General features: G+C 40.9%; 2 protein-coding genes across 2 annotated transcripts; one reads left to right on the forward strand and one right to left on the reverse strand.

The window, feature by feature from the left end:
- Positions 1–3,346: 3,346 nt before the first annotated feature.
- On the forward strand, positions 3,347–5,105 carry LOC4345193 (uncharacterized). Its single transcript, XM_015793998.2, has one exon. The coding sequence runs from the start codon at positions 3,929–3,931 to the stop codon at positions 4,496–4,498; it is 570 nt and encodes a 189-aa protein (XP_015649484.1). The 5' UTR covers positions 3,347–3,928; the 3' UTR covers positions 4,499–5,105.
- Positions 5,106–8,491: 3,386 nt separating this feature from the next.
- Positions 8,492–21,394, reverse strand: LOC4345194 (putative disease resistance RPP13-like protein 2). The gene is made up of 3 exons (XM_015793556.3): positions 20,527–21,394; positions 8,930–11,204; positions 8,492–8,828 (listed from the first exon to the last, which is right to left on the reverse strand). The coding sequence occupies exons 1-2, from the start codon at positions 21,012–21,014 to the stop codon at positions 8,945–8,947; spliced, it is 2,748 nt and encodes a 915-aa protein (XP_015649042.1). The 5' UTR covers positions 21,015–21,394; the 3' UTR covers positions 8,492–8,828; positions 8,930–8,944.
- Positions 21,395–27,776: the final 6,382 nt, after the last annotated feature.

The raw sequence follows: 27,776 nt of genomic DNA on the forward strand, positions 1-27,776 counted from the left end.
TAATGCCATCGCTCGCCGTCCAATCACCGGGCCCACCACCCTGCGTAGAACGCTGGGAGGAGATCCTGGGCTAGGCTAAGCCCGGGGCAGCGAGCGTTGCCAACGGAGTCCTCAGGTTGAGCGCCCAAGCAACAAGCACCGCCAAAGCTCGCCTTTTAAGATGATAATGATACGCCTAAGTCTTACTTTGTGGCAATATCTGTGCCATGAACCGCTGTATCCCCAGGGCAGACTGTACTCCCGGAGCACGATCCGCGCCTAGGGCCCACATGTACTCCTGGGGCCTTGCACACTCCCATGCTGCTTGATGAGATGTCTTGTTAACTTTGACATGTTTCTCGAGGATTTCATTGATGAAGGAGTTCATGATGGACATGACCTTGGACGATATGCCAATATCCAGATGCATCTACTCCAGTACCTTGAATATGTCGATCTTGTATGTCTCAATACTCTTCTTGAGACTTTGTAGATGTAAACCTTATAGGGCGTCGATACCCCCAGCCCCAGTTCTATAGGGGCCTTGGTTCCTGCTCCACACCATTTGTCATTTTCCACTTCCGTGGTTTCTGACCTCTATATGTAAGAGAAAGTGATCTTGTGGGCCCACAGTGTCCTAGGGCCTCGGAGGAATGAGGACCCCAGTTCTTGTTTCTCAAACAGTGGGCTTTGGTGATTTCAAAAATTAATCTCCATATAGGTCTTAACCCACATATTAATTCCAACACAAAGATGTGGTTTTACGTGTTGGGTTGTTAGGCCGTTGTCAGCATAGACCTCATAAGGATATTATATACACAATGGGCTTGTGAATGTACCGGGCGCTCCACCAAAATGCGGCCGCGCATCCTTTAAGTGCAGCTAGCATCAGCTATAGTACGCGACAAGATGCGAAATGTTGCATGCTCCATCCACAAGAACAACGTCTCCGGTTTTATCGGAAGTTCAGTTTATGTGAGATATAAACCGAACACATAAGCGGTTCAAAATAAAAACCAAGCCTTCTCCTGAAACCGAAGAAACCTCTATTTGCACGGTCATGCGTGGTAGTTCATGCAGTTTTTGTTAGTAAGGTTTGGATAACAGTGACACAATTGGCTTAGTGGTATGACAACTATAGGATAGTTTTTTTTAATTTAAATTACTGCTAGAACTTTGTCTCGCAGTGTGATTTTCATTAAAAGGAAAAGTATTTACAAAAGATAATTACAAAGAGAGCACTGAAAATATTATAATGGTTATAACCAATCAAAAACTCTTTACTTTAAATGATCTTTCATTCCGCACATATGCAGAAGACCTTCTTTCTTGAACAAAATTCTCCAGGCCTCAAAGGAAGAATTCTTGTTCTGAAATATCTTTCCATTTCTTTCTTTCTAAATATGCCGGGCAGCAATAAAGAAATTTCCAAGAAGCCCTTTTGCCGGAAACGCAGTCACGCTACCACAACCATTTGAAAGAAATTGAGATTAGGATCCCAAAGAATGCCTAGGTGCCGTCAACATCTCTGACTGAAAGGACAAAAGAAGAAAAGATGTCCTCTTATTTCCCTATGACCATTTGTACGAAGTACACATGTAAGATCATCATCCTCCTTTGCACAATGCCGATGATTAAGCATATCTCTAGTGTTCAACCTGTCGCTAAAAAGAAGTCATGCAAAGACCTTAATTTTCATAACACTACGTGTTTTCCAAATCCAAACATAAGGCCTTGGCGTCTGCAAAGACATGAATATAAGCTTGTAAAATCTCTTAGCAGTATATCTAGTAGAATTCCATATGTAGCTCCATTCATCTCCCTTGCCCTCGTCCAAATTGAGAAGAGAGACCTCATGTTCCAATTTGAGATACTCCTTGTAAGCTTGACTGTTCAGAGGCAAAAGAAAACAGTCCTCTAAGGATAGTTACTATAGACCGATCATATTTGTGCTAATTTCTTTTTTTTTTCACCGATCCTGAACACCAATATATATTATTGTTCTTTGCACGTGATAGTTAAATCTGATTTTTTTTAGAGGTGATATCACCTAACTATCACGTTATAGTTAAATCTGATTTTTTTTTTGTTAGAGGTGATATCACCTAACTAGTACATTCAAATCCATACAATCAATCAAACAAAATATATTTCAAACCGTATCTCATATGTGTATCTCATATGTAAGTAATCAAACAAAATCTCATACTAGTCACGCTAAACCAATACTCCTTTCATTCTAAAATATAAGGCATAAACACTACCAACATGAATACAAATAAATAATTTAATCACCTTATCGGTTAGATCATATCGATGAATGCGTGCAATATAATTGAGGTGCTTGATGGTAAATATATAGATGCATATACGTTTATATTATGACACATAAAAAATGATTGTATTTTATATCTTAGAATAGAGGGAGCACAAGGAACCAAACATATCTCCTTATCGTGCCCAACCTCAGCCTGGACGAAAAAGATGGGCTAGACTAAGGCTGCGTTCTTTGCATAGCGGTAGAGGAAGATTTACAGCTCACGCGAAACGCAAAGCCTATTAGCACATAATTAATTAAGTATTAATTATTATAAACTTGAAAAAACAAATTCTATATAGAAATTTGCTGCAAAATACGTATCATTTAACAATTTAAAAAACGTACTTACGAAAAATGAGGATGTTGAAATTTGGAGTTGAAGAAGAGAGCTGGGTCTAAGGAGATAAGCAACTAAAACAACCTTAAGCGGATCGGAGATGGGAACTAAAAACTCACCCATGGGGCTGGATGCAAGTATAGCTCATCACAACACATGAGCAAAACCCATTACTACCACACATTAAACAAAATGTAAGCATCGCAATTATTAGTATGCAAGCATGGCACATCAACCTACTAACACACAAAAACTTAACATATACTAGCATGATAATTATTAGTACGTAGTAAAACTTAATTGCAACTAGACTACTCCCTCCATCCCTGTTTACTTGTCGCTGGGAATTTAAGTCATTGTCCATGTCGTGGGCAGCTAGTAGGTGAGCCACTAGCATGAATAGTTTTATTAATTTTTTTCTCCATGTTTGTTGCAGACATGTAATGGTAGGCGTAATACTAGTTTTGTGTCAAATTTTAAGCATTGAAATGATTAACATAAAGGCACATTGGTCATTTTTACAACACTATATTTTGTCATTTCTATGCTAGAAAGACTACTAAACTGGGATACCATCTACAAATTATAACATATAAACATGCTAAATAATTATTTCTTATATAACTCTTATAATATCTTAATATAAAACGATCCTAATTTTTATATTTGACATATATTCATATATAAATCTGTAAGTCCTATAGTAAAGTAGCCGAATCCTGATTGCCGCTGCAACGACCGCGACTCGACTCCGCGAGGTGCGACGCGACTGCGCGATTCCCCTGAGCGACGCCGCCCTCATGCCCTCATTCCTCCCGCGCGATGCGAGCGGCTGCTCGATGGAGATAGGCACCTCGCCAAGCTGATCGACGCCGCCGCCGCCTCCGTGCCGACCCCGTACGTGAGAGCTCCAGGCGCTGTTCTCCCCGAGGCGAGAGTAGCCCCTGGCGCCACAACACTGTCCGGCGGCCATGGACGCCGCGACAGGAACCCCGGCTGATCAGAGCCCGAACGCGCCCCTGCCTGTCCGCGTCAGTGAGGATGGCGTCGAGGTGTCGCGGCCGCTGACAGCGGTGGCGTAGGCAAGGTGTTCGACGGAATGCGTCCTGGCTTCTGAGGCGCCATGGCTCGACGACGCGCGAGGCCGGCCGTGGGCGGACCTCCCGGCGGACATCCTCGGCCTCGTTGTCGGCTGCCTCCCCCTCGTCGAGGACCGGGCCAGGCTGCGCTCCGTCTGCCGCGCGTGGCGCGTCCTCCACCAGCGGTCGCCGCCGCCGCTGCCCCTGCTCGTGATGGCCGACTTCTCCTTCTCCAGCTTCTGCGCAGGAGAGACCATCATGGGAGTGCGTGGCCGTGTCCCGCTGCCGGAGAGGGAGAGGGAGATGGCGGCTGGTGGCAGCGTCTGCTGCGTGGGCTCGTTCGAGGGATGGCTCGTTGGCGTCAAGGCCAACAAAGGTCGCTACTTCGGTGACCGCCGGCGTTTCTTGATGAACAGTTTCTCCCGGGATGTTATCCGACTCCCGCTACCTTCGGGAGCCTCCCGCTCCGCTGATGCCTACACTAGGTCTCTCCCCATCATCAATGGCTCTGGTGTCTTGCATTGCACGATCAACGCAGCGAAGTGCGTGATGTTGTTCTGGAAGGTCGTCTTGTCCTCGTCGCCTGACTCTGGCTCCAAGTGTGTTGTGGCCGCCACCTCCATGGTCAAGGATGCAGTTAAGCTTGCTCTCTGGCGGCCTGGGATGAAGTCGTGGAGCGTGTGTGATGGTGATACTATCATTAGGTCCATTGATATTGTCTTCTGCCATGCCAAGGGAACCTCCACATGCTCAGTTTCGGCAAATTCACCACTAACCTCTTAGTCTTTGAGATCTGTGAAGATGACAATGGCTTGATGGTTTCTCGTGTTGAGTCTTGTGTGATCAAACTGCCTGGGGTCATGGGTACCGCTAATGAGACTTGGAGCATAGTAGAGTGGCGCGGGAAACTACTGATAGTTGTGACATACTTTGGTGAATTTGGGCACAACATTATTGAGATTAGAGTATATGAGGTGGACTGCAGCACAAACCCTGCCACATTCACTGAGATCAAGAGCTTGGATGGCGACTGCAACTTTATCAGCCAACTCAGCAGCAAGTCTTTTCGTTTATCTCATTATGATGTAGTCAAAGATTATCTTATCTATTTTATGCATGACCGCTCTTTTGATAAATCTGTGTACAACATGAAAGATGGTACAATGACACCAATTACTGCAGACATGTCAGAGGACAAAATTTAGACACCAGATGGAAGACTGATGAATTCGACATGGTTATTTCCTCCTGAATGAACTGCTGCATATCAACCCCGATCCTACTGAGTCTTAATGTATGAAGCACTGATTTTTATAGTAGAAAAACTTATGCATACTTAATTTGTTTTCATGTACCTATGTGAACAAGTGGATTTTTAGTTGCTTTCGCACTCTTGGTTGTGGGGGTGTTTTAAGTTCCTGTCTATATGAAATTATGAACAATGTTTCTCCAGATTTCCCATCCACTAGTATGCTGCAATGCGGTTATATCAATTTCTCTTTTAATTCAAGCTGAAGTGTTTTTCGTGTTTCTAATCAAGGACCCCTGGACTGTGCTGTCATTCTTGACTGTCTAGGAATCTGGAGCAGTTTACTTAGGGGAATTATAGTCCTCTAGGTTGATGTTACGATAATTAAATAGAACATGGTGTTTGCATATCATCATATGTGGATCTGCTAGGCAAGATATTCGTTACTTGAAATGCATACTGTTTTTCCTTGGACACTTTCGGTCTTCTGAGTTTGTTTCGGATTACAGGAAATTAGCACATGCATTTATATTTTGTCTTCATGATACAACTTTATTGTTTTTTCTAACATATGTGCATTTCTTCTCTCGCTCTTTTTCTAAAATGTTGTGGGAGCTCTTGTCAAAAAAAAAATGTTGTTGGAGCATTTAGATGTTACTCGGCTATTTTTATTTCATCTCGAACATCAGTCGATTTTTGACCAATGACAAGTTGACCCATAATATGTATTAAGTTCCATGCATGAAGGGAAACTCAGCTGTTTTAGTTCATTATTTCCGTCAGGTTTTTATTTCTTATAATAGAGGAAAAAAATCGACTACGTCATTGTTGGATTGCTGTTCAAAAAAATTGAGTGAACAATTCTCTTATTGTAGTCAATTGTTGTTTAGAAATTTCGTTTTTTTGTACTATATATTTTTATGAGGCTGACAAAGGTCCTGTTTGGTTCCATGGGCTAATTATTAGCCCTGAATTAGCCCTAAAGGATCTAAACAGGTGGGCTAGTTTGGAGCTAAAGTGAATTAGCCCCCCTCAAAACATTAGCCCCTCCAAGGGGTGCTAATGGAGCTAATTTTCTATGGAGACCATCAAAAAGCAGCCCTATCTCCCTCTCTCTTCTCTCTTTCCACCTTTTAGCCCCAAATTAGTCTAAGGATCCAAACATGTCACCCTACATTAGCCTACCAATTCAAGACTAAATATTAGCTCTCAAAATTAGCCCTGGGCTAATCTTCCAAACAGGACCAAAGTGACAACTGACAAGGCTCAGTCCACCGAGGCGCAAACCAAATCATTTTAAATACAGAGGTGGGGGGTATAATTGTGATGGGTTTGCGCTGGGGTGGTCGATGCCCAGGTATTTGTATTGTTTTGCTCCCAGGAAGAAACCCAGTATGAGCACAGAGCACTCTTAATTCAAATGTAATAGGGAATGAGAATCAAGTGAGGATATATATGTCAGCAACTGCAGGGACTTTTACATGTCATCAACTGCCTACAGTGTGTAGTTGATAGTTAGAACATGTTGTCATGCATGAAAGCAAATTAAAGACGAGAAACAGAGCATGCAAACTAGGAAGGCAGCACTTCCTCTTCTATGGGTTACACATTTTTAAGATAACAATAATAATATAAAAGTCACAGTCTCTGCGTCATATAATATTGCATACAACTATTATATATATCAAGCATGGAAACTGCCGGTCGACCGGCGCTTAGAGCAAGGTCAATAGTTAGCCGGCTGCTGGCTCCAACCATTCTTATATTATTTCGTAGTTACTACTAAAGCCAACTATTACAATAGATTAGCTATTGTGCTGACTATAATTTTGTAATCAAACAATTAATTGTGCATACAGGTATTGACATGTATGATCATAAGTGGATCCTATTCTTGTGGTCATTGTTGTGATATGAGGGTGAACACAACAAAGCAAGCTCGCGATGGATTAGCTCCATCCATACATCGATCCCACCGGGTCTTCATGAATGATCAGTGATCAGATTATGCGACAGCACAAGACGAGGGACGGTCACCGCTACTTACCTCACCACGTACCCAAATTATCAGGATTTGGCGCACGCATGAGATGCTTCTCGTCGGTAGCAATTGCGCCGCCAAGACTTCATGGACGAGGATGAGGAACTGAGGATGAGTGTGCGTGGTGCAGGATGGAGGACGAGACTGCGTGATTTGTGGGGGCGGTGGGGTTTTCTCGCTCGCTGACAATGAATAACACTAGCGGAACTGCGGAAGACATCGTCCGTCGGTCGACGAAGCACCGGAGGGCGGAACGAAGGAGGATGCGCACGGGATCGGATAGGTCACCATGGGACCCACAAAATATGTTTTTAATCGCGAGTGCGCGTGAAAACGCGTGCTATCGCCGGGCCTGCGTTGTTCTCTCTTTGATTCTCTCTCCTCCATCTATGAAAAAAACAATATAAAAATTTTTGGAGCCTCCTGACTAGGATTATCGTACTGCTCTTAGAACACATGCCAAGCCACACTAGAAAACTTTTATATTTCAACCAGGTTTCTAGACTTCTACGATAATATTCCCCTTGTTGATGACGTCATGGACATGAAAAATGTGCCATAATAAATAGGGTTAATTGGATCCATGCCATTATAAATTCTTCAGTTTTGATTTATACCATTACTATTCAACTATTTAGTGTTATGCAATTATACTTTTTTAGGTATTGGAAATATGCCACTACATACCCCTTCGATGTGTTTCACAAAATTTTTAGACTAAATTGCCCTCATCTTCTTCCTTGGCCTCATCGTCGTCTTCTCCCATCGTCAGATCCAAATCTGGCTTAGGGAAAAATAGGAGGTAGAAGATGAACGAGAGAAGACGACGAGGGCAATTTAGTCTAAAAATTTTGTGAAACACATCAAAGGAGTATGTAGTGGCATATTTTCAATACTTGAAAAATTATAATGGCATGACCTTAAATAGTTGAATAGTAATGGCATATCTCAAAACTGAAGAATTTATAATGGCATGGATCAATTAACCCTAATAAATACTCATTTACCAGCGAATGCAAGGAGACACATCAAAGAAAAATCAGGCATTGATGCCTACCATACCTAATCCAGGGTGATCACGGTTTGCATTTAGTCCATATGACAAATAACAGGATTGCCACTCATAACAGAAACAAGAAAATGAGAGGGGGAGCATAAGCTATGGGAAGCAAATAAATGCAAGTCTGTACCTCGCAATACCTTTGCACATGAAAGGCTGCAGATGAATTAATTCCGTTAACTTTGCGAGCCATGTAAACAAACAAGCCATTTGATTAAAATTTATTGCTTAATCAAGTTTGTTATATTCGACCTCAATATGTTTGGTGATGTATTAAAGATGGAATCGCACCCAAATATTCCACGAAAAAAATAACCCTGATGAAGAGGCACGCACAAAGTAGCGAAAAAAAAATCGTAGTCCATGCATGCCATATTTCTAGCTATCAACTTTCCAGATGCTCCAGATCCAAACAAACAATTCATATGATCACTAATCGAGTTTATTCAGTGGTTGTGTAAGTTGCAATAGTACAGAATGATCCAGGAGGCGGGTCGCATTTCCGCGCACAAGGAAACGAAATTAATGACGAACTACAACACGTCAACACCCGACTCCTGAGAAAAACGAAAACAAGAAAACGAAGTACAAGTCTACTTACAGGTAATTTGCGCATTGTGTAAAAATTGCAAACAGAAGGAAATCACTTTCGCAATGTCATATTGCAGAATTGGTTTATGATTGTCGATGACATTTTGAAGAGGAAACTGACTCTTCGTCGATGACATCGTACAACTTTCACTTCGAAGGACTCTTCCTAACACTGGAAATTAGCAAAAAGAAGGATATCCAATTGTTACATGCATGTAAACAACATATGATGGAAAAATACAGAGCTAAAGCGATATAATTTGACAAACTTACAAGGATATATGCTTGTTAGCCTTTGGTTATCTCTTTCTGATGACAAGTGCAGATACGCTGAAAAAGATTTATGTCCTCATGTCTAATCTTGTTGATAATCTTGTGAGTAGGATGGATCGAGTGTTGGTAATTTCTACTGTTCCCAATGATATGCAAAGAGACCAATACAGGCAAAGCATGCTCCTCTATCACAACACGTTTGGACGTGTCGTTTACTTCCAATTTTTTCAAGCAATGAAACCCATCAGGCCTGAAAACAAGCTCTTCTCCGTCACAAGAAACATCCTTGAGTGTGAGATTGGAAAGAAGGGGCAGCTTGCCTAGCTTTCCAATGAACCCTTGTTGCAGACACGTCTTTGACAATGACAATTTGCTCAAGTTCGGCAGCTGGAAATCAGAAGGTGAAGTGGTCATCTTGTCTATTTCTGGTGATGGAGTTGTGAGCAGGATGGTTCCGGTTAGTTCTATAGTCTTGAGGAATTGCAGGGAAGGTGCCGTAAAAATGCTAGAGATTGGGAGGTCAACTCCTTTCAAGATCAGTGTAGTAAGGTTGTTGAGATTGTTAAGGTTGTCTGATAACTTGCGCGCCTTCTCCTCTTTGAGCTTCTCTTGGATAGTCACATCCAGTAACTTGAGGTTAACCATTCTTCTCAACATAGAGCCATCCCAATCCTGCAATGCTCTCACCGACTTGAGTGTATTTAGCTGTTTCAGTTCACGAGTCCATCTTGGCACGATCAGCTCAGAGCCAAACACATGCCTTAGCGATGTGATCTTCCAAAAGGAACACGGCAGTTCATGCACTAAGCTTTGTCTGACATCAATTGTTTGAAGATTTTTGAGATTCCCAATCGACGGGTGGATCCTCCTCAGAGATCGGCAACGCGTGCTAAGGTAACGGAGATGCACCATGCCTCCGATTGCCTCAGGCAACTCGGTGCCGATATTCAGGCCTTCGATCATGATTACTCGTAGGAACTTGGATCTTTTCAGCAGCTTGGTGAGGTCAAATCTTGAAATTTTCGGTGATCTGTGCTGCTCGCATGAACAGCAGGTGGGGAAGCAGCTAGGAGATGATACACTTTCTTCTGCTGTGCTGGCTGGTATCTCTTCGAAGATTGCAAAGATGGACCGTAGCTTGGGCATCTTGTTATCTAGTGCCGCGTATCTGTCCATACTGTTATGTAGTGTGAGGCGTCGAGCCCTGTCCGGCGATGGGAAGTAGTCACCATCATGCAGCTCCATGAAGTTTGCCTCATGTGCCTCTGACCGTGCAAACAAGTAGACACTGTCATGGAGGAAAAAGTGGCGGATGTCGTAGTCACCATCAGCTGATGCTTCAGTAACTAGTCCCCTAGTGGTAAGCTGCCTCAGGTATAGCTGTCCCAGTTGCTGTACCGTCTTCCCGTGCCGCGGCACCACAAAGCCCTCTGATACCCACAAGTTGACAAGCACGTTCTGGTACACCTTGTAGCTGACCGGGAATGCTGTGAAGTAGAGGAAGCAGAGCTTGAGCTCATGGTGCAGGTCATCGAAGCTCAGGGACAGTATCCTGTTGAGCCGCTTCTCTTTGGCTGACTCGAGGTATTTTAACACCCTATCCCATTCATGTGGATACTCCTTGTTGTGCATGAGTCCAGCAAGCAGGATAACTGCCAATGGCGAGCCCCCGGTAATGTCATACACACGCTGGTAGTATATTGGCAGGTAGGTTTGGTTTTGTTCATCCTCCTCTTTGCCATGGAGCCTCATGTGGAACAGCTTCCTGCAGTCCGTTTGATTGAGGCATGTCAGCTTTATCTCATGGACATCATTCATTGGGTGGTCTAGAAACTGTGGTTTTATTTTCGTGATGAGCACTACCCGACTACCTCTTTCGTTCTTCGGAAGAGCATGGATCACAGCATTCCAGTCAGCGATGGACATCTGCCTGCCATCGATGATGATCAAGTAGCACTCTTCACCAAGACGTCTTTGTATCTTGCTTCTAGGATTCTCATTGTCACTTTCGTTATTTTCTTTCTTCAGTTCTTTGCTTATCAAACTCAGGATGTTGGATATACCAGCATCTTTTCCGACCTTCACTCCAATTCGCTCTTTGAAGTGTTCTCTGACAGATGGTTTTGAACAGACACTGTTTACAAGGATCGTCTTACCAACACCACTATCGCCGACGACATATATTACGGCGAGGCATCCTGCGGAGCTGAGAAGCATTGCCTCTAGTTCCTGCTGCTGGTCGTCACGCCCGATAATTGGTGGCTTGGATGTACCCCTGCATTTCCAACAAGATGACAATCTACAGGTTAGTGTATGGCCATCAACAGAACATTAGCCCCAAATAGCCTAATTTTGGGGCTTTGTTTGGTCACTTCCAGAAGTTGCCACAATTTTGTAGCAAAACCACGACATGTTTAAGTTATATATGGATTGTGGCACCAAAATTGGTGGCCACACTTGTGGTAAAACAAGCTAAACAATATTTCATAAAAAAACAAGGCAAACAATATGTGACGAGTCAGATCAAAATTAAGAAATTATGGCAAACCCCAACCTGTAGTAAATGATTAAAACACTAGCTACAAATTATATATCTATATATCCTATATAGTTGGGACCAAAAGCTCAACATACATAAAGCCACATCACCCTTTAAATCTTAACCATTGTATCATTAATTCTTGATATGCACATGTAGCTCATGATATCTGTTGGATTGTTTAGGAGAGAGATGACTGTTATCTTCTTGTGTAACTGAGGAATTAAATTCCTTTAATTATTTCTATTCATGACCTTATAATGTTACCTCCCAATGCATGTGTCAATTCATCTAAGCAAGCTCATCAACATACATTGACCCACGTCACCGTTTAAACCTTAACAATTGGATCATTCTTGAAATGCACATGTAGCTCATGATATCTATTGGATTGTTTAGGAGAGAGATGACTCTTATCTTCCTGTGTAACTAAGAAATTAAATTCCTTTAAGTATTTCTATTTATGACCCTAAAATGTTACCTCCCCATGCATGTGTCAATTCCTTTGAGCAACCATGGTCCACAAAGGTTAAGATATTCATTATGAATGTATCATACTATTGTTGTGGCTTGAATTTGTGTTGGTAAAAATACATTATTGTGATTAGGATGGTACCAACAATATTTGACGATGTTCTCACAATATTAAAACATCTGCATAACTAATCATCAACATATTTTTGTCCTAACCATCTATTTTTTAAAAAAAACAAAGAAAAATTAAAACTATCATAAGAAATTCTAAATATTATAAATAGTATCTTGATTCCTTTAATGTGTATTTCTTTTCATTTTAGCTCAAGTCATCTAAAAGTGAATATTATTTTGTTTCTAGGTACTAAACACCAGTTCATCCCCACTAAGTGTAGTTAATGCTATTTCTCTCTTTCGTCATGAAGCCACATGGATGATTGATCTACGGTCCAAATTTATTTTCCTCTTTATTTCTTGTTATTAAATTATATCACCTTAATTTTGCTTTTGGATGATAAATCTATATTATCTCCCTTATTTTTCTTTTCTCATTGCACCGCATCACCTTAGTTTTGTTATAAACCATATCATCTTATAATGTTTAGGTTTTTTCTTTCAATAGTCAACCAAAGATAAAAAAATATATAAATTATTCCCTCCTTTTTCTCCTATCAACTTAGTTTTGCTTTTGGATGATAAATGTATATTATCTCCCTTCTTTTCTTTCTCATTGAGCCACACCACCTTAGTTTTGTTATAAACTACCGTTCATAGTTTTTTTTAAATAGTCGATCAAAGATGAATATTGTATAAAGTATATAAAGTTGTCATCTAGCTATCTTAAATGATACAAAACTCCTGCAGCACGGGTTTCATCAAGTATCAAATATGACTAACTCAAGTGTTGCAAACTACTTTAATTAGTGAATCACACACACCCTAACTAACATATTTCAACCATTAGATCCATATCAAATCATCAAAATTTCTTCAACAATATCTTATCTAGACAACCAACTGCTAGCCTCCTTTGTCTTCAATCCAAGACAGTGACACACGCTACAACAAAAATAACTTGTAGACACATTTTTCTAATATTGTAGGATATTTTCTAAATGTATTTACAAGGCTATAGAGGCATTTTATAAAATGTATACTTTGTGTCATTTTTGAACAGATGTTAAAGGCATATTCTAGAGGCATTCAATTGTGTGACAAACATAAGAAACCACTATGAAAAATGAGAGATTCCCTTATTCTACCAATCCTTGAACTTAACAATTCTCGAAAAAATCATTCACACCTTCAATGTACACCTCTAAAAAATGCCTCTATAGAAGTTGGAATGCAACCAAGCAAATGCCTTTACATAAGGAAATTTTTAAGTGCCTATACAATACCTCTAGTAGATAAAACTAACAAAATTTGCTAATAGTGCCTCTAGGATAAAAGTATCCTAGGCAATTTTTAAAGTTCTAAAAAGTGTCTCTACACAATAAATCTCCAAATTTTAAAGGAAAATTGAAAATTTCCTTTAGAAAAGTGCCACAATAAAGGTTTTTCTTGGAGTAACATAACACCATTTTTGGAGAAACAAAATGTTAGGATAAACTAATGTAAATGTTTAATAACTAACAATATTATCAATGATGTCTTTGTGTACATTAATAAATATTTTTTCCTTACAAGCATGTTGGAATAAAAATAAAAGCAGCTTTATTCAAATGGAACACCATTCGACATCAAAGCCCAAATGGCCGATTCCGAATAGAATTTTACCAAACTAGAAAATCAGCGAGCCAGTTGCCGTGCTTGTTAGTTTATATATGTGTATACTACCACCGAAACTTTATAGAACTTTTGCAATAACTAGGTCATATAAGGCTTGTGTGGTTAAGCCCCCATGAGGAAGATATTGGAGGGAATTGAAGAGGATTAATTGCACACCTCTTCAAATCCCCTTCAGTACCTATGACAGAGGGATTAGCCGAACAAGTACTTACTATAAATTTCTACAATAATTGTATAATGGACAAACTTTTTTGTTAGTAATTTTGTGTTAAATACTAACAAACAAATTAAAAAGCCTAGATTTTTAAAAAAGGTAAATAGTATTGATAAGGACATCATCAGCTTGGATATAACCATGTTTTCTATGTAAGATTTACATATTATTTATTTGAAAAAACATCATTGCACAATGAGTTTTGTGTGCTTTTATTTGCATAAAGTTGATTGGGGACCAAACCATGGCCTCACCGAAGTCCACTCCAATATCACCATATCACTTTTGGGCCACACAAGACAAGAACTAATGTTATGTTTGTTTTAGATTCGGATTTAGCCCTCCTAATAGCACCAACATAGAATGGACCTAGCCGTTGGTCCAGAAGGATTTTTTGAGCTATGCATACTTGTGGAAAAGTTAATGAAGTCTACTTTCAAATGGTTTTAGTCCAACGTTAAAATTCCTCATGTTTAGAATCTTAGAAAAGTCAAGTACCTTTTTCTAGTCTGAATCTACTTTGGGCCTTATAATTGACTCTTGCTTGGTTGGCCTATGTTATGGACAACCTACCATCCCATGTAACTCATAAATAGATAGCCTTCATCATAGTTAAGATTTGGGTTTTGCTTAGATCGGTTTGTGTAATGCCAACTTCGTGAGCTTCATATTCATCTGCAATTTAGATTGTGTTATCCTTGTTGTTCTGAATTCCTTCGATTGTTTGCATAAACATAACCCTTGTGGTTAGGTCGATTATGAGAGCATAGTCGATAACGGCAAGACTTGTGGGTGTAGTGATTGCAAAGTGATGATCGGCTGATCGGAAGCCTCAAAACGATATCCTAATGTCACCAAATCGAACCTATCGGAAGATAGGGCACCTGTTCACATCAAGAATTTTCTATAAATTGTGTGCAGCTTTTACTTTTCTTAATCATGTTCCATTTGAATTATATTTTTCCTGTTGTTGGTGTACCTATTCAACATTGCAGTTGCTTCTCTTCCTTATTTCACTGTTTTAGTCACACCAGTCATAAATATCTGATTAGAACACATTTCGGTTAAGCTGACCATCAATTTTGTATGATAATAAGTTCATAAAATTTAATATGCTTATGGCATTATGATTATACTTGTTAGGGAAACCTACACATTCCTTTTTTTTCTTTTTAAACTTAGAATTTGAAAAACTATTGATGATCAAAGTTTTAAATGTTTAACCAAATGTTATTCTAAATGTTATATTTTTTAAAACCATAGGAAGCATCTTTTTAATATTTTACTCTATCTGTGGAACGACAGTATCACTTTATATTGTTATTTTTATTACATGTGTTGGCCCTATTTTTAAAGAAAGAAGATATGTTGGCCTTGTTAATTGATGGTCGGTTAACACTTCATTATGTGGGTGACAAAATCCTTTATCCGGAGAACAATATTGACCAAGCAAAAAAATCATAAATATCTATATGTTTTCTTTTGGGGCGACCTTCAGGTTACCGTTACGTTGGGAGTGGGCTAAGGTGGTGGTGGAGCAAGATGGGATGATTATGACTAGCATCCTCACCTCTAGCAAGCCTTATCATCCACCAGTGGTTTGGTGGTGTCCTGCCGTGAGTCGCTGTAACTCTAATACGCTGTAATATGCTAGATCAAGGAGCGTCTGTAATAAGTGCTCCAGGGATGTAGGCTTCGGCTGAACCTCGTTAACAAATATCGTGCCTCAGTGTCGCCATTGTGTTATGATCTCCTATGGCGTTTCTTCCGTGTTTGGTTCTCGATGGTGATTTCAGACCGGTTTTATAACAAGTGGTATCAGAACTTGCGGGAGATCCATAGTAAAGGTACGAGGGAGGTGCTACACGCTGCGACGACTACACGGATGTCCAAGGATGGTCATGGATGCAAGGTGGAGCATGGTGGCAATGAACAGAATTTGAGGCGGGAGGACACATGGCAGTCCATGCGGGCGTGATGAGCAAAGGTTGAGACTCACGTATAGAGGTGGCATCTCCTGGCAGGCATATGCGCGCGCGATGAGGCAGCGGACCTGGGTAGTGTGGGAACAGGTCGTTTCGACGCTTGTTCGCATGTGGATTGGCTGCAGTGGGCGGTGGGGGGGGGGGGGGTGGGTGGGGGGGGGGGTCCCAGGCTCCTAGCAAATGTATCGGATTTCGGATGAGAAGGTAGCCGGTTGGTGACTGAGGAGCCATTGACTTTTTTTTTTTTTACCGTGAGAGCAAGTATAACCAACTACTAGCTCCAAATCATCTATAAGCAATCTAATAGCCAATTCATACAATAGTTAACTACAAATATATACTACATCATTAATAATTGGTCTTGCCTATCATATACACATAACGTCTTGGAATATGTGCTGCAGCTGGCTACAAATCTGTAGCCCGTTTCTTTTCTCTCTTCTCTCTTCTCTCTTCTATATGTGTTTATAGTTGTCTGTCTGTCATTGTACCTGCTCTGAGATGGTTGTTTGGTACTTGGGCTTGGGTCAAGGTGGCTTAGGCGTTGAAACCGAGGTGTCTGCACTGCATGCAAGAATATTACACGCATAGGTACTTGGTCAGGATTATAACACAATTATTGTACTCCTGGACGGTAAATACATTTGCATGCATGTATCTTCATCATAATCCCGCATGCTACAATTCAGACCATGTGTAAGGAATTTCTTGCATTGGCTATGCAACGGTGTCATATTAAGTCAAAGTATTGGTTCGGGCAGAAAAGCAGTGCAGGGAGACTCGACCTGTCAAGCAGCATGCGAGTAGGACCCAGGCAGCAGCAGATGAATATCATTGAGAGTGTCAACGGACTGTTTGACAGTACATGATATATTTAGGATACATAAAGGGTTCTCTTCATTTCTAGTGTATTTGATTTATCTATTTTGGTGATACGTGTATTATCACATCATGGATTAGATCAACTCAAACTTAAAATGGAAAGTGAAGGTGAACAAGGTCTTTGCGGAGTCTGCTGTGTGCCAGCTAAGAAGAAATTTAATTTCACTTGGCAAGACGACTATAGTGATATGAGAGAAGGTGGAGCCCTGTTGCGGGTGGAGTCAAGAGAGATAATTTACGGGGATAGCAAGGTCTCTCGTTAACGGTGAGCCGGGTGAAGGTTCGTCGGGGGCGGCTCAACATGAACGGCAAAAAGGAACCAACTCAAGTCTGGGTAAGCAGAGGTTCATACATGGGACAAATTCAGGTTGACGTGGCATATTCACCGATGTGGAATTTGTTAGTGTTTTGTGTCGAATATGTGTACAAAGTAGGTTACAATTTAGGAATTGGAGTTGTAATAGGCATTAGGTCTAGAGTAAGAGTCGGACTCTATCTTAGGATCTCTCTTAAATAGAGAGTCAGACCTGTTGTAACCATATGATGACTTAATATAGCGAGAGGGAGCGGCCGCCTGCGGCGTCCGGCCGAGGGTCGTTGTAACTCTGATACGTTTTAATATGCTGGATCGGGAAATAGCGCTTGTAATCAGCGCCCCGGGGATGTAGGCTTCGGCTGAACCTCGTTAACAAATATCGTGTCTCGTTGTTCTCATCGTGCTTGGATCTCCTATGGCGTTTCTTCCATGTTCGGTTTCCAATGGTGATTTTGGGACCGGTTTTTTAACAGCTAGGCATGTGCTCGAAGCAACTGAGACAAGAAATAGAGAAAGGGGAGAAAGAAAGGAAGTGGATTGGGAGGAAGAATATACACGTGGGCTAGTTAAACTTTTCTTGAAAAAAAAAATCCCCTGGCTCGGTTACCACGCGTATATCACTTGGCATCAAACTGCTCTTGGCTTGGTTAGAGGGTAATTCGTTCAATTTGAAAATTTGGAGGGTGTAAAATATTCAGTATAGAAGTTTAGGGGTGTAAATCATGCGTACTGTTGCGATAGTTAGATGATGTTGTGTTTAGAATATTCTTATAAGTTGCTTGTTGAAGAATAGATGACATAAAAGAAACCAAAGTTTAATTTGAGACTAAAGGTACGTAAGTCGTTCTTTTAAGTACAAGTGGTGCATATCATTTAGTCCAAGTGGCAAGTTTTCCTATTTCGTTTTGTCTTAATAACAAGGTTATTTGAATGCAAGTATGTGCTATCCCCTTACTGGCCAGACACGTGATTTGACGAGACTTTTGTGGTCAGTCAACGGAGTGATGCAGCCAAATCGCAAACAACCCGTACCCCGCAAGAGATCGAATAATAATTCCCCGCAAGAGATTGAATAATAATTCCGGAAGCTTTGCAGAAGAAAAAGTTCAAAAGAATCGATATAAAAACAAATTAATTAAAGAGGTCTTATCGACGTTCGTTTAAAACGGAACAAGTCTGTTTTTTATCATACTCTTTCCGTCCTATATAGCTGGTCGTCGTTTAAGGATTCGTAATTTATCTAAAAAGACTTATCACTTTAGAGTAACTTACTTCAGAGTAATTTTTGTTACCTCAGTTATCCTCAATATATAGTTTTTCCTTCCTACCTTTAACCACCCTCTCACTCCCAACAACACATGAATCAAATATTAAGGTACTATGGTTATTTCTTGCCCAACACATTAATATATGCTAAACAATTTATAATAATAACTACTTGGGAACGGATGGGAGTACTAAACTAAGGTCCCCATCGTTTGGCTTTTTCTCTAATAAGCCAAAACGGCTTATTAGGGAATACAAATGAATTTGTAGGTAAAACTTTTATATATGTGTTCTGGGTGATTTAAAAGCCAAGGTTGAAAAAGAAACTACGTTGAAAACATCTGAAAATCAATCTCAAAATTAAGTATGAAATTTAAAATTTGGCTTTTTCTTTAGCTGATTAGGCCATCCGATGGGAGCCTAATTAACTTTGCACAATTTTACTGTAGCTTTACTAATGCGTGACAATGCTAAAACCACTTTAATTTGGAATCTTAATTAAGTAGTAAGCGACTTCTTCTCAATTTTTTTAAAGTACTGACTTCTATATACATGCATTATGAACATACACACAATTGCTGTATAGAGTATCTGTGTTAACATCTGTATATAGTGAAATAAGTTTTTCTCATGTGAGAAATGACTTCATGTAATATAAAAAAAATGAACTGATGATATTTACATATTTCTATTTAAATCATACCAAATTTGTCCATATGATCACAAATGATCTACCATGCATTGTTGTAACCGACTCAATACTGATATGTTAGTATTTATGGGTTATTATATTTTAAGTGTATATGACAGCTCAATTTCTCAGAAATACTTGGTAGGTTGCGTGTATGTGATCATAAGCTCTGTGTGTACACATGAGATTCTATACTGTATTTGGGGAAAAAACTGTCTAAAGATAATTTCCTTTATTTGGATTTACAAAAATAAAGAAAACGTTTCACTACATATATATTACCATGCCATCCAGAAAACCACTCTTGTGTGAGTTCTTATAAACTTTTCATATTCTTCGTAAGCACGCTTCTAACTATTAAACGATATGTTTCTTGTAAAATTTTTCTATGGAGTATCTTTAAAAATCAAATAAATAACTTTTTTCAAGTTTAAAAAAATTAATGCTACTAGATTAGTTACTCTAGTGGTTTTTCAATAATTAGCATAGAGTATATGCTAACGGTTTTTCACGTTTCACGCCCGTGTCGAAAATCTAAGCCTAATCGTTGAAACCAAGGAAAAGCCTAGCTGTGTTCTTTCCCATGAACTCTAACTCATCTTCCTTATTTATCGCGTGCACGCTTTTTAAACTGCTAAAAGGTACGCATTTTGCAAAAGTTTATAATGGAAAGTTGCTTTAAAAATCATATTAATCCATTTTTCAAGTTTTTAATAGCTAATACTTAATTAATCACGTGTTAATCTATCGCTCCGATTTCCGTGCAGATGGGAGGGTTCCCAACCTCCCAAAAAAACACAGCCCCGAGATATGAATCTTTCACTGGAATTTTGAATGGCGTATACAAAGACATGAAGCATTAGCATGTAATTATAATTAACCGAGTACTTCCTCCGTTTAGCAACTTTTGTATATAAATTTTTTGCAAAAAATACACCTTTTAGCAGTTTAAAAAAGCGTGTGCGCGGAAAACGAGATAGAGGGGTTGGGAAAAGGAGGTGCCGAACAAACCCTTAGAAGGTAACCTATGAGTCAATTCGTGGGTTATGCACTAGTTTTGTTTATAAGCGGGTTCGCCGCTTAGCTCGCTTGTATCCCCGTACGAGTACTCTATTCGTACTCGTAAAGGAAGTCGTTTAGGATATTAACACGGTCTTCAAAATATAATTTTGACTTCTTGTTTCTATAAAAATATTTATTGAAAAATGATATATGTATACTTTTTATGAAAGTTTTTTTCAAGACAAATCTATTTATATAATTTTTATATTTTTAAACACAATAACTTAAGAGTTATTTATAATTTATATTCTCAAGATTTGACTGAGTTATTTATAATTTATATTGTTAAATATTGTCGATTTTCTTTACGAGTATGGAAGGAGGACGTATGAAGTGAATAGAGCGTTTCGATCGTGTAAGGACTGTGTTTGACTAACCAGAGGATTGATTCACTCGAGGAGGCGGCGGAGGCAGTCCACGTCAGCAACGACGAGGGCGCAGAGCCCTCCAGCCTGTACTTGTCCTTGTTGCCGACGATCTCCTCAAAGCGGGCATGGATGGCCGCGATGTCGCTGGAGAGCCTGTGGCGGACGCGCAGCTGGGTGGTGATGCCGGCGAGGAAGCCGACGGCGGCGCGCGACCAGCCGGGGTAGCGGGACAGGTCGACGCGGACGGCGTAGTCGTCGAGGGCGTCCTCGGCGCTGAACGCGGCGTCGCGGGTCTGGTGCACGAGCACGCGCATGAGCTCGCCGCCGGCGTCGGCCGCCCGCCTCTGGGGGTCCGCCTCCTGGAGGAAGGCCATCAGCCACATGAGCTTGTCGCGGAGGCGGTTGATCTCGCCGCCGACGCCAACCAGCGCCCTCCCCTCGCTCAGGGCCACCTCCTGAAGCTTGCTAACCAGCGGCAGCACCACCGCCTTCGCCATCGCGAGATCTCTCGTCACTCCACTGATTCACTCGCTAGCTAGCTACGACTAGCAGGGGCGGATTCACCGTTGGGGCTCGTTGGGGCTCGTTGGGGCTTGAGCCCCAGCTCCATCTCGGCAGAACCAGCAGCAGCCGCATGGTTTCGGGAGAGAAGCAGCGTATAGCATAAGTGCAGATCAACCAGGTCGCAAGGAAGGAGCAAACAAAGACAACATATCGCGATCCATGGGTGATTAAGTGGACTAATTGGCTGCTAGACCTTCCTTATTAAGCTACTGTATTAGTTTTTGTTTCTTTTTTTTTTCCTACTTCAATGGATGGAACGATCAGGGGATTAGGGAAGTGAGTGGTTTTTACTCACAAAGTAATCCAACAATTATCAACAATTGTGTTATTGAATTTGTGGTTGTGCCCTTGTCGTATTGTCTTCCATCATGGGAAAGCGTTTTTATCCCTCGAGGGGATATCACATCGTTTTGTGCATGTCATCTAAATAATCATCAAAAAATTAAAAAAATGATTAATGTGAAATATATCACTCCACAAACATGAAAGTTAAAATTCAACTTCTACATGTTGCAAAAAAAATAAATATAATTGTGAATGTACGATAACTATTTTCAATTTAATTTGTTATTTTTGTTGTAACTCGTAGAAGTTATATACTTATGGAGTAATATATTTCATATCAATACATATTGTTATTTTTTTTCAAATTAATTAGAACTATTTAGATGACATGCAAGCTTTCATCCATACTTCCTAAAACGCATTAGAAAGGAGCACCCCTATATTTTCGTTATAGATTCGCCACTGACGACTAGCTTGCTCGTTATTAGTGGTGCTAGCTGTGTAGCTGCTGTATCAATATGAGCAGACCTTGTACTGCTAGTTTTATAACTGCGAGCCGGGGGTACCGTCCTTTCGTCGGACGTACCACCGGCGCCACGTGCTTCCTGTCGGCCAAGTTTTAATAACCTTTCACTGTTCTCTCTGTCTATTAGCTCGTCAAAATTATTCTCCTCGTTAGATATAGTCTTTTGTTTTTGCATATAGTTTTGTCACGTGCATAATCATAAAAGATACTCCACATAATTAAGCATACACGACGGCACGAGAAGCTGAGACCGATCCAGATGGCATTAGCTTCGAGGTCATCCCTCCTTCAATATTACGTGGTATAGGACAACTGACGAGCTGAGCAGCTGAGGAAATACTAGGTTGGCAAAAAGGCTATCTAATGGCGCAGTCACGTGGCTTGCGCGGAGAAGGGGGCGGAGCGTGGGAAAGAGGCACGTGGTCTTTTTTTTATATTTTTTTTTCAGCTTTCTCACTCTTTTTTTTTTCTCTAGATGGTTCCAATTCACCCTTTTTTAATACATACCTATACAAACTTTTATGTGTATGTATATAAAGTTTGTGATATGTTTTTCTTTTGGTTCTTTTCTCTCAGTTATTTTGTTTTTAAATTATGTACGTATACAAAGTTTTTATACGCACCTATAAATCATTATACATGTGTATATATCTTTTTATACATTAAACATATCTATATAAAAAACATATACATATACATATTACAATATATGTACGTACTTTATATATGTATATATAATTTGTGTACGTATATACAAAATTTATACGTATTTATATAAAGTGTATATATATATATATATATATATATATATATATATATATATATATATATATATATATATATATATATATATATATATATATATATATATATATATATATATATATATATATATATATATATATATATATATGTGTGTGTGTGTGTGTGCGCGCGCGCGCGTGTGTGCGTGTGTGTGTAGAGAGGAGAGATGAGAGACTAAGGGGGCCAAACCACCACGCGAGCGCACGAGCACCCGCACTTGCCCCCTCCCCAGCCACAGCCAGCTCCTTTCCTCCCGCGCTTCAATTTGCATAATAGCTTAGTAAAAATTCTACTAAAAGAGACTCTTCCTCCTCATTTTTATATTCTAAGTAGTACTTTTACTGGATAGAAAAAAGTCCAAATCCCCCTAGACTATGCCCAAGAGTCTATATAGTACCCAGAACTATAAAATGGGGTATCTAGCCCCCCAAACCTTATAATCCAGTCCATTTAACCCCCTAGGCTGTTTCACGAGGAGGTTTTGCACACGTGGCAGACTGACTGGACCGTATTTGCCATGTTGTCATGCTGACCAGGCGGTTGCAAACTAATAGGAGGGGAAGGGAGAGTTCCTCTCGCTCTAGGGTTCATATTCCCCATCTTGAGTTCTTCCCGCACGTTAATAGCAGCGTCAAATCCCGAACCTAGAGGCGTGGCGACTCTAGCGTGGGTAATCATAGCAGCGGCTCTGGTGTGCAGCCACCGCGAGCGCGACGACCCCAGCGCCCGTGACAGGCTGATGATGGGATACGCGTAAGCTACGAATAGCATAAATCTGTTGACAAAAAACACGTGGCCTGGGAGATCTTCTTAACTCCAGTGCAGGTCCAAAGCTCGCCTTCGAATGTATGAGCGTGCCAATTGATTTGATCCTGTAATCAACAAGAAATAGAAGCAAAGAAACCGTGATTAAAACTATAAATGATAGCCGATCGGCTAGATGCCGATGACATATCATTTATCTTTGAGCTGATGTCATCTGTGTATCGGTCGGCAGTCATGAATAAGTAAGAAAGAACTAAATCTACTCGATCAGCTGTAGATATCAACGATATATACCCCTTATATCGATGTATACTTAAATCAAGTGATCGGGATAGATCGGTCACCATGCCGAGACAGTATAAATCACTTAGATCGAAATATATATATCAATAACAGGACTATATATGTTTATAGCATAGCCGATCAGATAGATCTAGCATGTATCGGCTAATACTCCGATACTACTCTATATCAGGAAATTAAAGCAGGTATAATATATCAAACAAAGGCCTAATATACTTAGATACAACAATATCTCGATATAAAGGACAGATTTAACATGTCAATGAAGCATATAGAACAAATATAGTTAAATCAGATAAGATCGGCTGAAACTCCGACGCTACTCTAATCAGCAACTAGAAGGCAGGCTAAAGATCGATATTCTAAGCACGACTTAATAGATCAAACTCAACTGATATAGCATTAAGTATGAAAAGAAGAACGATATCTAGACAATCAAGCCGCTAGAAGTTTCATAGAGTGGTAGATATCTTATATAATCTAGATCAACGTCAAAATCTAACCTAATCGGTTGCCCTCTGCTAACAGATGTTAGCCGATAGTAGATTAGATAGCGATATTGCCAGAGATTATGTAAGATATATGATAACTCGACGAATTACATAAACAAGATTAGAGTGTCATAAAGATGGAAGCACTAATCCCGAGAATATAAGTCATCATAACAAGTTTTACCTCTTGTTGAAGATCGAATCCGATGCAGCTCAACCCGAAAGTAAGAACTCGTCGAAACAAAACTAAAGCAAAAGGGTGGCGATGCGCCAAAATTGTATTGAACGTGTGTGTTATCAATTACATAGGGCTCGGGGTCTATTTATACCCGAGAATTACAAGATATACCCATACCGGACACGACTATTATATCTAACAAACCCTAAAATACCATAAGTCTTTGCGGTAGACTTTTGCCCACATTTATCTATAAGGAATTTACATAAAATATCTTAATTAATAGATACAATTGCCTTCCCAGGACTCTATCCGTGCATGGCAATCATCTTGAAGCACATTAACTTAAACCCGATGTCGTATACAAGTCGTATTGTCGGGATCGGCTACATCGGCTCACCTAGCCCGTCTCAGACTCAGCCGATCTCATCGTAGCCGATCTGGACTCCAGCCGATTCCTGCTCTGTTTTCGAACTCGATCTCCGCCTCCGACTTTGCTTCGATCTAATCTTCTTTCCCAATGCCGATGTTACCAAATTTGGTTGTTAACACACGCCCCCAAGTCCGGAATATTTGGAAATGTTTCGGATTTGCTGTAAATCGACTCCGACGAAGTTTCGCACTTTGCCGTTTTCCGACCGTTATTGCCGTGCTTTAAATACTAACCGTCACCCTCGAGAAATCTCACACCGTGACTTCCGTTTTCACCGCTCAAGCGAATCTTAATCCCCTCTCTCTCCGGCGATTCCTCCGATGCAAAAGCGACTCCCGGGCGACTTCGTCTCCGGCAAGACCTCCGCCTGCAACGATGTCGTCTTCCACCAACCCATCTGATGCGCCATCAACCGAGTACACTGAGGTAAGTCTCTATCGGCTAGATCCCCTTTCTTATCAGCAGATCGATTTTCTCCTATCTTATATCGTTTTCCTTATATCGATTGCCTTGGATTTGTAGCATCTCTCCCACCAAGTCGCAATTCCCAGTCTTTTGCACCAGAACCACTATTTCCTTGGCCCAATCGGCAATCTCGACCCCACTGATTTCATCATTGGTGAAACCAACCGGATCCCTTTTAGGCTAGCCAACCCTAACTTGGGTCACTGGAAGAATACCTTTAAGTCTTGGCCATCTCTCGAAAAACTCACACCTGATAAGAGCTGGTCTACTTGGTATCAACGCGGCTAGTAAGAAAGTTCATTGGGACGAGATTGGAATCGGCCAAGCACTTGCTCTCACCATAGCCAATTCTGCTAAGGATGAACCTCTAATGGCTGCCGCCACCTACTTCTGGTCGAACACCATCAACGCTTTCTTATTCAACCAGGGGCCGATGACTCCAACTTTAATCGACATCACCATGATTACCGGATTAGATGTGACTTCATCGGCTAACCCCATGAGCATAAATATCAAGAACCAATTTGACTTGAAGACCAAGAGCATAGGTGGTTGGTTCGGCTATGTGGCGGCATACATGGGCCAAGGATCTGTTACCCCTCGAGAGCACGTAGCCTTTTTGCTCATGTGGCTGGAAAAGTTCCTCTTCTGTGGATCCAGTTGTGGCCCTACAACCAATTGGCAGTTCGTAGCTGAAGCCTTAGAATCAAAGAAAGAATTCCCTTTGGGCAAAATCCTTCTCGGCTATCTGTATCAGATGTTGAACAATGCATCGGCTAGAATAGCCGTCGGCTCAGTGGTTGGAGCAGGTGGACCCTGGTGGCTGCTGCAAACTTGGTTAAACCTGATAGTTATGAAGGTTGTCAATCGGCCCTCTATAACAGAAGCTGAATTCACACTGCCAGGGCCGATCGTGGAAGATGACGGAGAAGAGCGCACCCATCGCAGGTGCATGTCGTATGGAGAATATGCATCCACACCAACCGATGCAGGAGCAAAGTTATCGGCCGAGCTGCTTAAGGACTGGTTCTGTAGCTTCTACGAAGGTTTTAAGAAAGATGCACGAATCTGGTTCCCTTATGAAGACTCCGCAGACCTCGAACTTCCATCAGATTTTAGATTCGAAGATATTAATCACAAGAAATTCCAAAAATCCAGAGAAGTTTTTATAGCCGCAATCAACCCATGCATCCTTCCTGTCGGCATTCATCAAGGGAGAAACATCCAAGACTCCTACGAGTTTTATCACCCAATGAGCTCGGCCAGACAACTTGGATTGGGCCAACTCCCAATCGGCTTATTTTTTGCCGACAAGATTCAGTGCCGAGGACAAATCACATCCACTCTAATGATGGATCGGCTACTTAACCTACCTGGGCCTCCTCTGGGCAGCATTGAAAATATTGAGTTGGCAGGATTTAGAAGCAAAAACTTTGACAGATGGTGGGGTGAATGGAAGCTGCATCTGTTTCATCAATCGGCTACGATGTATATGACAGATCTGTTCCCCGACGTCATACCCCAGGTAAACTTTGTCATTACTAAATTGCATAGTCAATTAGCCGATTCATTACTTGACCAATCTTTTGCTCCTGCTTTGCAGACAACAGAGTCCTCCCCTCCTCATCAAAGTAATAGTGGCAAGAATATTGAGTATGCTTCGGGTTTAATTCTGAATGGAGGTGGGCTATCTCCCCCTGTTATCGGCTATCATGCCCCCAAGACTTCAACTCTCCTTCACGGCCTAACTAGGGAACTAGCCGATGCAGGCCAAAAAAGGAAAACCAGACCATCAGCCGTGAATACCTTGGTCTTGGCTCCAAAGAAAAAGGCCAAGTTCAAGAAAACCAAACCGACTGATAAGCCGGCTGATGATCTGCCCGCCTTGGATCCATTTATTGAACAAGCCTTAGATGAAGAGGAAATTGGCGAAGATGTTGACCAGGCTGTAGCCGAAATGAGTGACACAGAAAGAACACCATCGGCTTCACCCAAGCAAACGCCCCCAACTCCTTCTGCCCCCGTTCACTTTACAAGGGTAAGTATCTCTCTTTAATCCCTTTCATAATTATTTTGTCTTATAGCCGATCACTTCCAAGTTTTATAATTGCAGAAAAAGAAGACTGCAGTGAAGAAGAAATCGGCTGCAACAACATCTAAACTAGCTCCACCAGTAAGATAATTTTAACTTTCATTAGTTAATTCTCAGCCGACTCTGTCTAACACTTGTTTCCTTTTAGCCTCCTCCTCCTCCTTCTCCTTCTGTACAGCAATCGTCAAGTGACCAGACTCCTTCGGCTGTGGGGAGTCATCACGTTGAGGAAGAAGAACAACCAACTGCTCCTGCTGTCCCAGTAAGTTTCTCTTTGTCTCAACAAACATTCAGATCGGCTATGCCTATTTAACCTCTAACTGCTTCTAAATCGTTGCTGCAGGTATTAGCCG

The sequence above is a fragment of the Oryza sativa genome, chromosome 8, assembly GCF_034140825.1.
Source record: "Oryza sativa Japonica Group chromosome 8, ASM3414082v1".
Lineage (NCBI taxonomy): Eukaryota > Viridiplantae > Streptophyta > Magnoliopsida > Poales > Poaceae > Oryza > Oryza sativa.

Bases quoted from the DNA above. Each gene is read 5' to 3' on its own strand.
- LOC4345193 (XM_015793998.2), top strand. From the start codon at position 3,929: ATGGCCGACTTCTCCTTCTCCAGCTTCTGCGCAGGAGAGACCATCATG.
- LOC4345194 (XM_015793556.3), bottom strand. From the start codon at position 21,014: ATGGCGAAGGCGGTGGTGCTGCCGCTGGTTAGCAAGCTTCAGGAGGTG. The intron at 11,205-20,526 runs GTTAGTCAAACA...TTGGAAATGCAG, and splicing joins TCGAGTGAATCAATCCTCTG to GGGTACATCCAAGCCACCAA.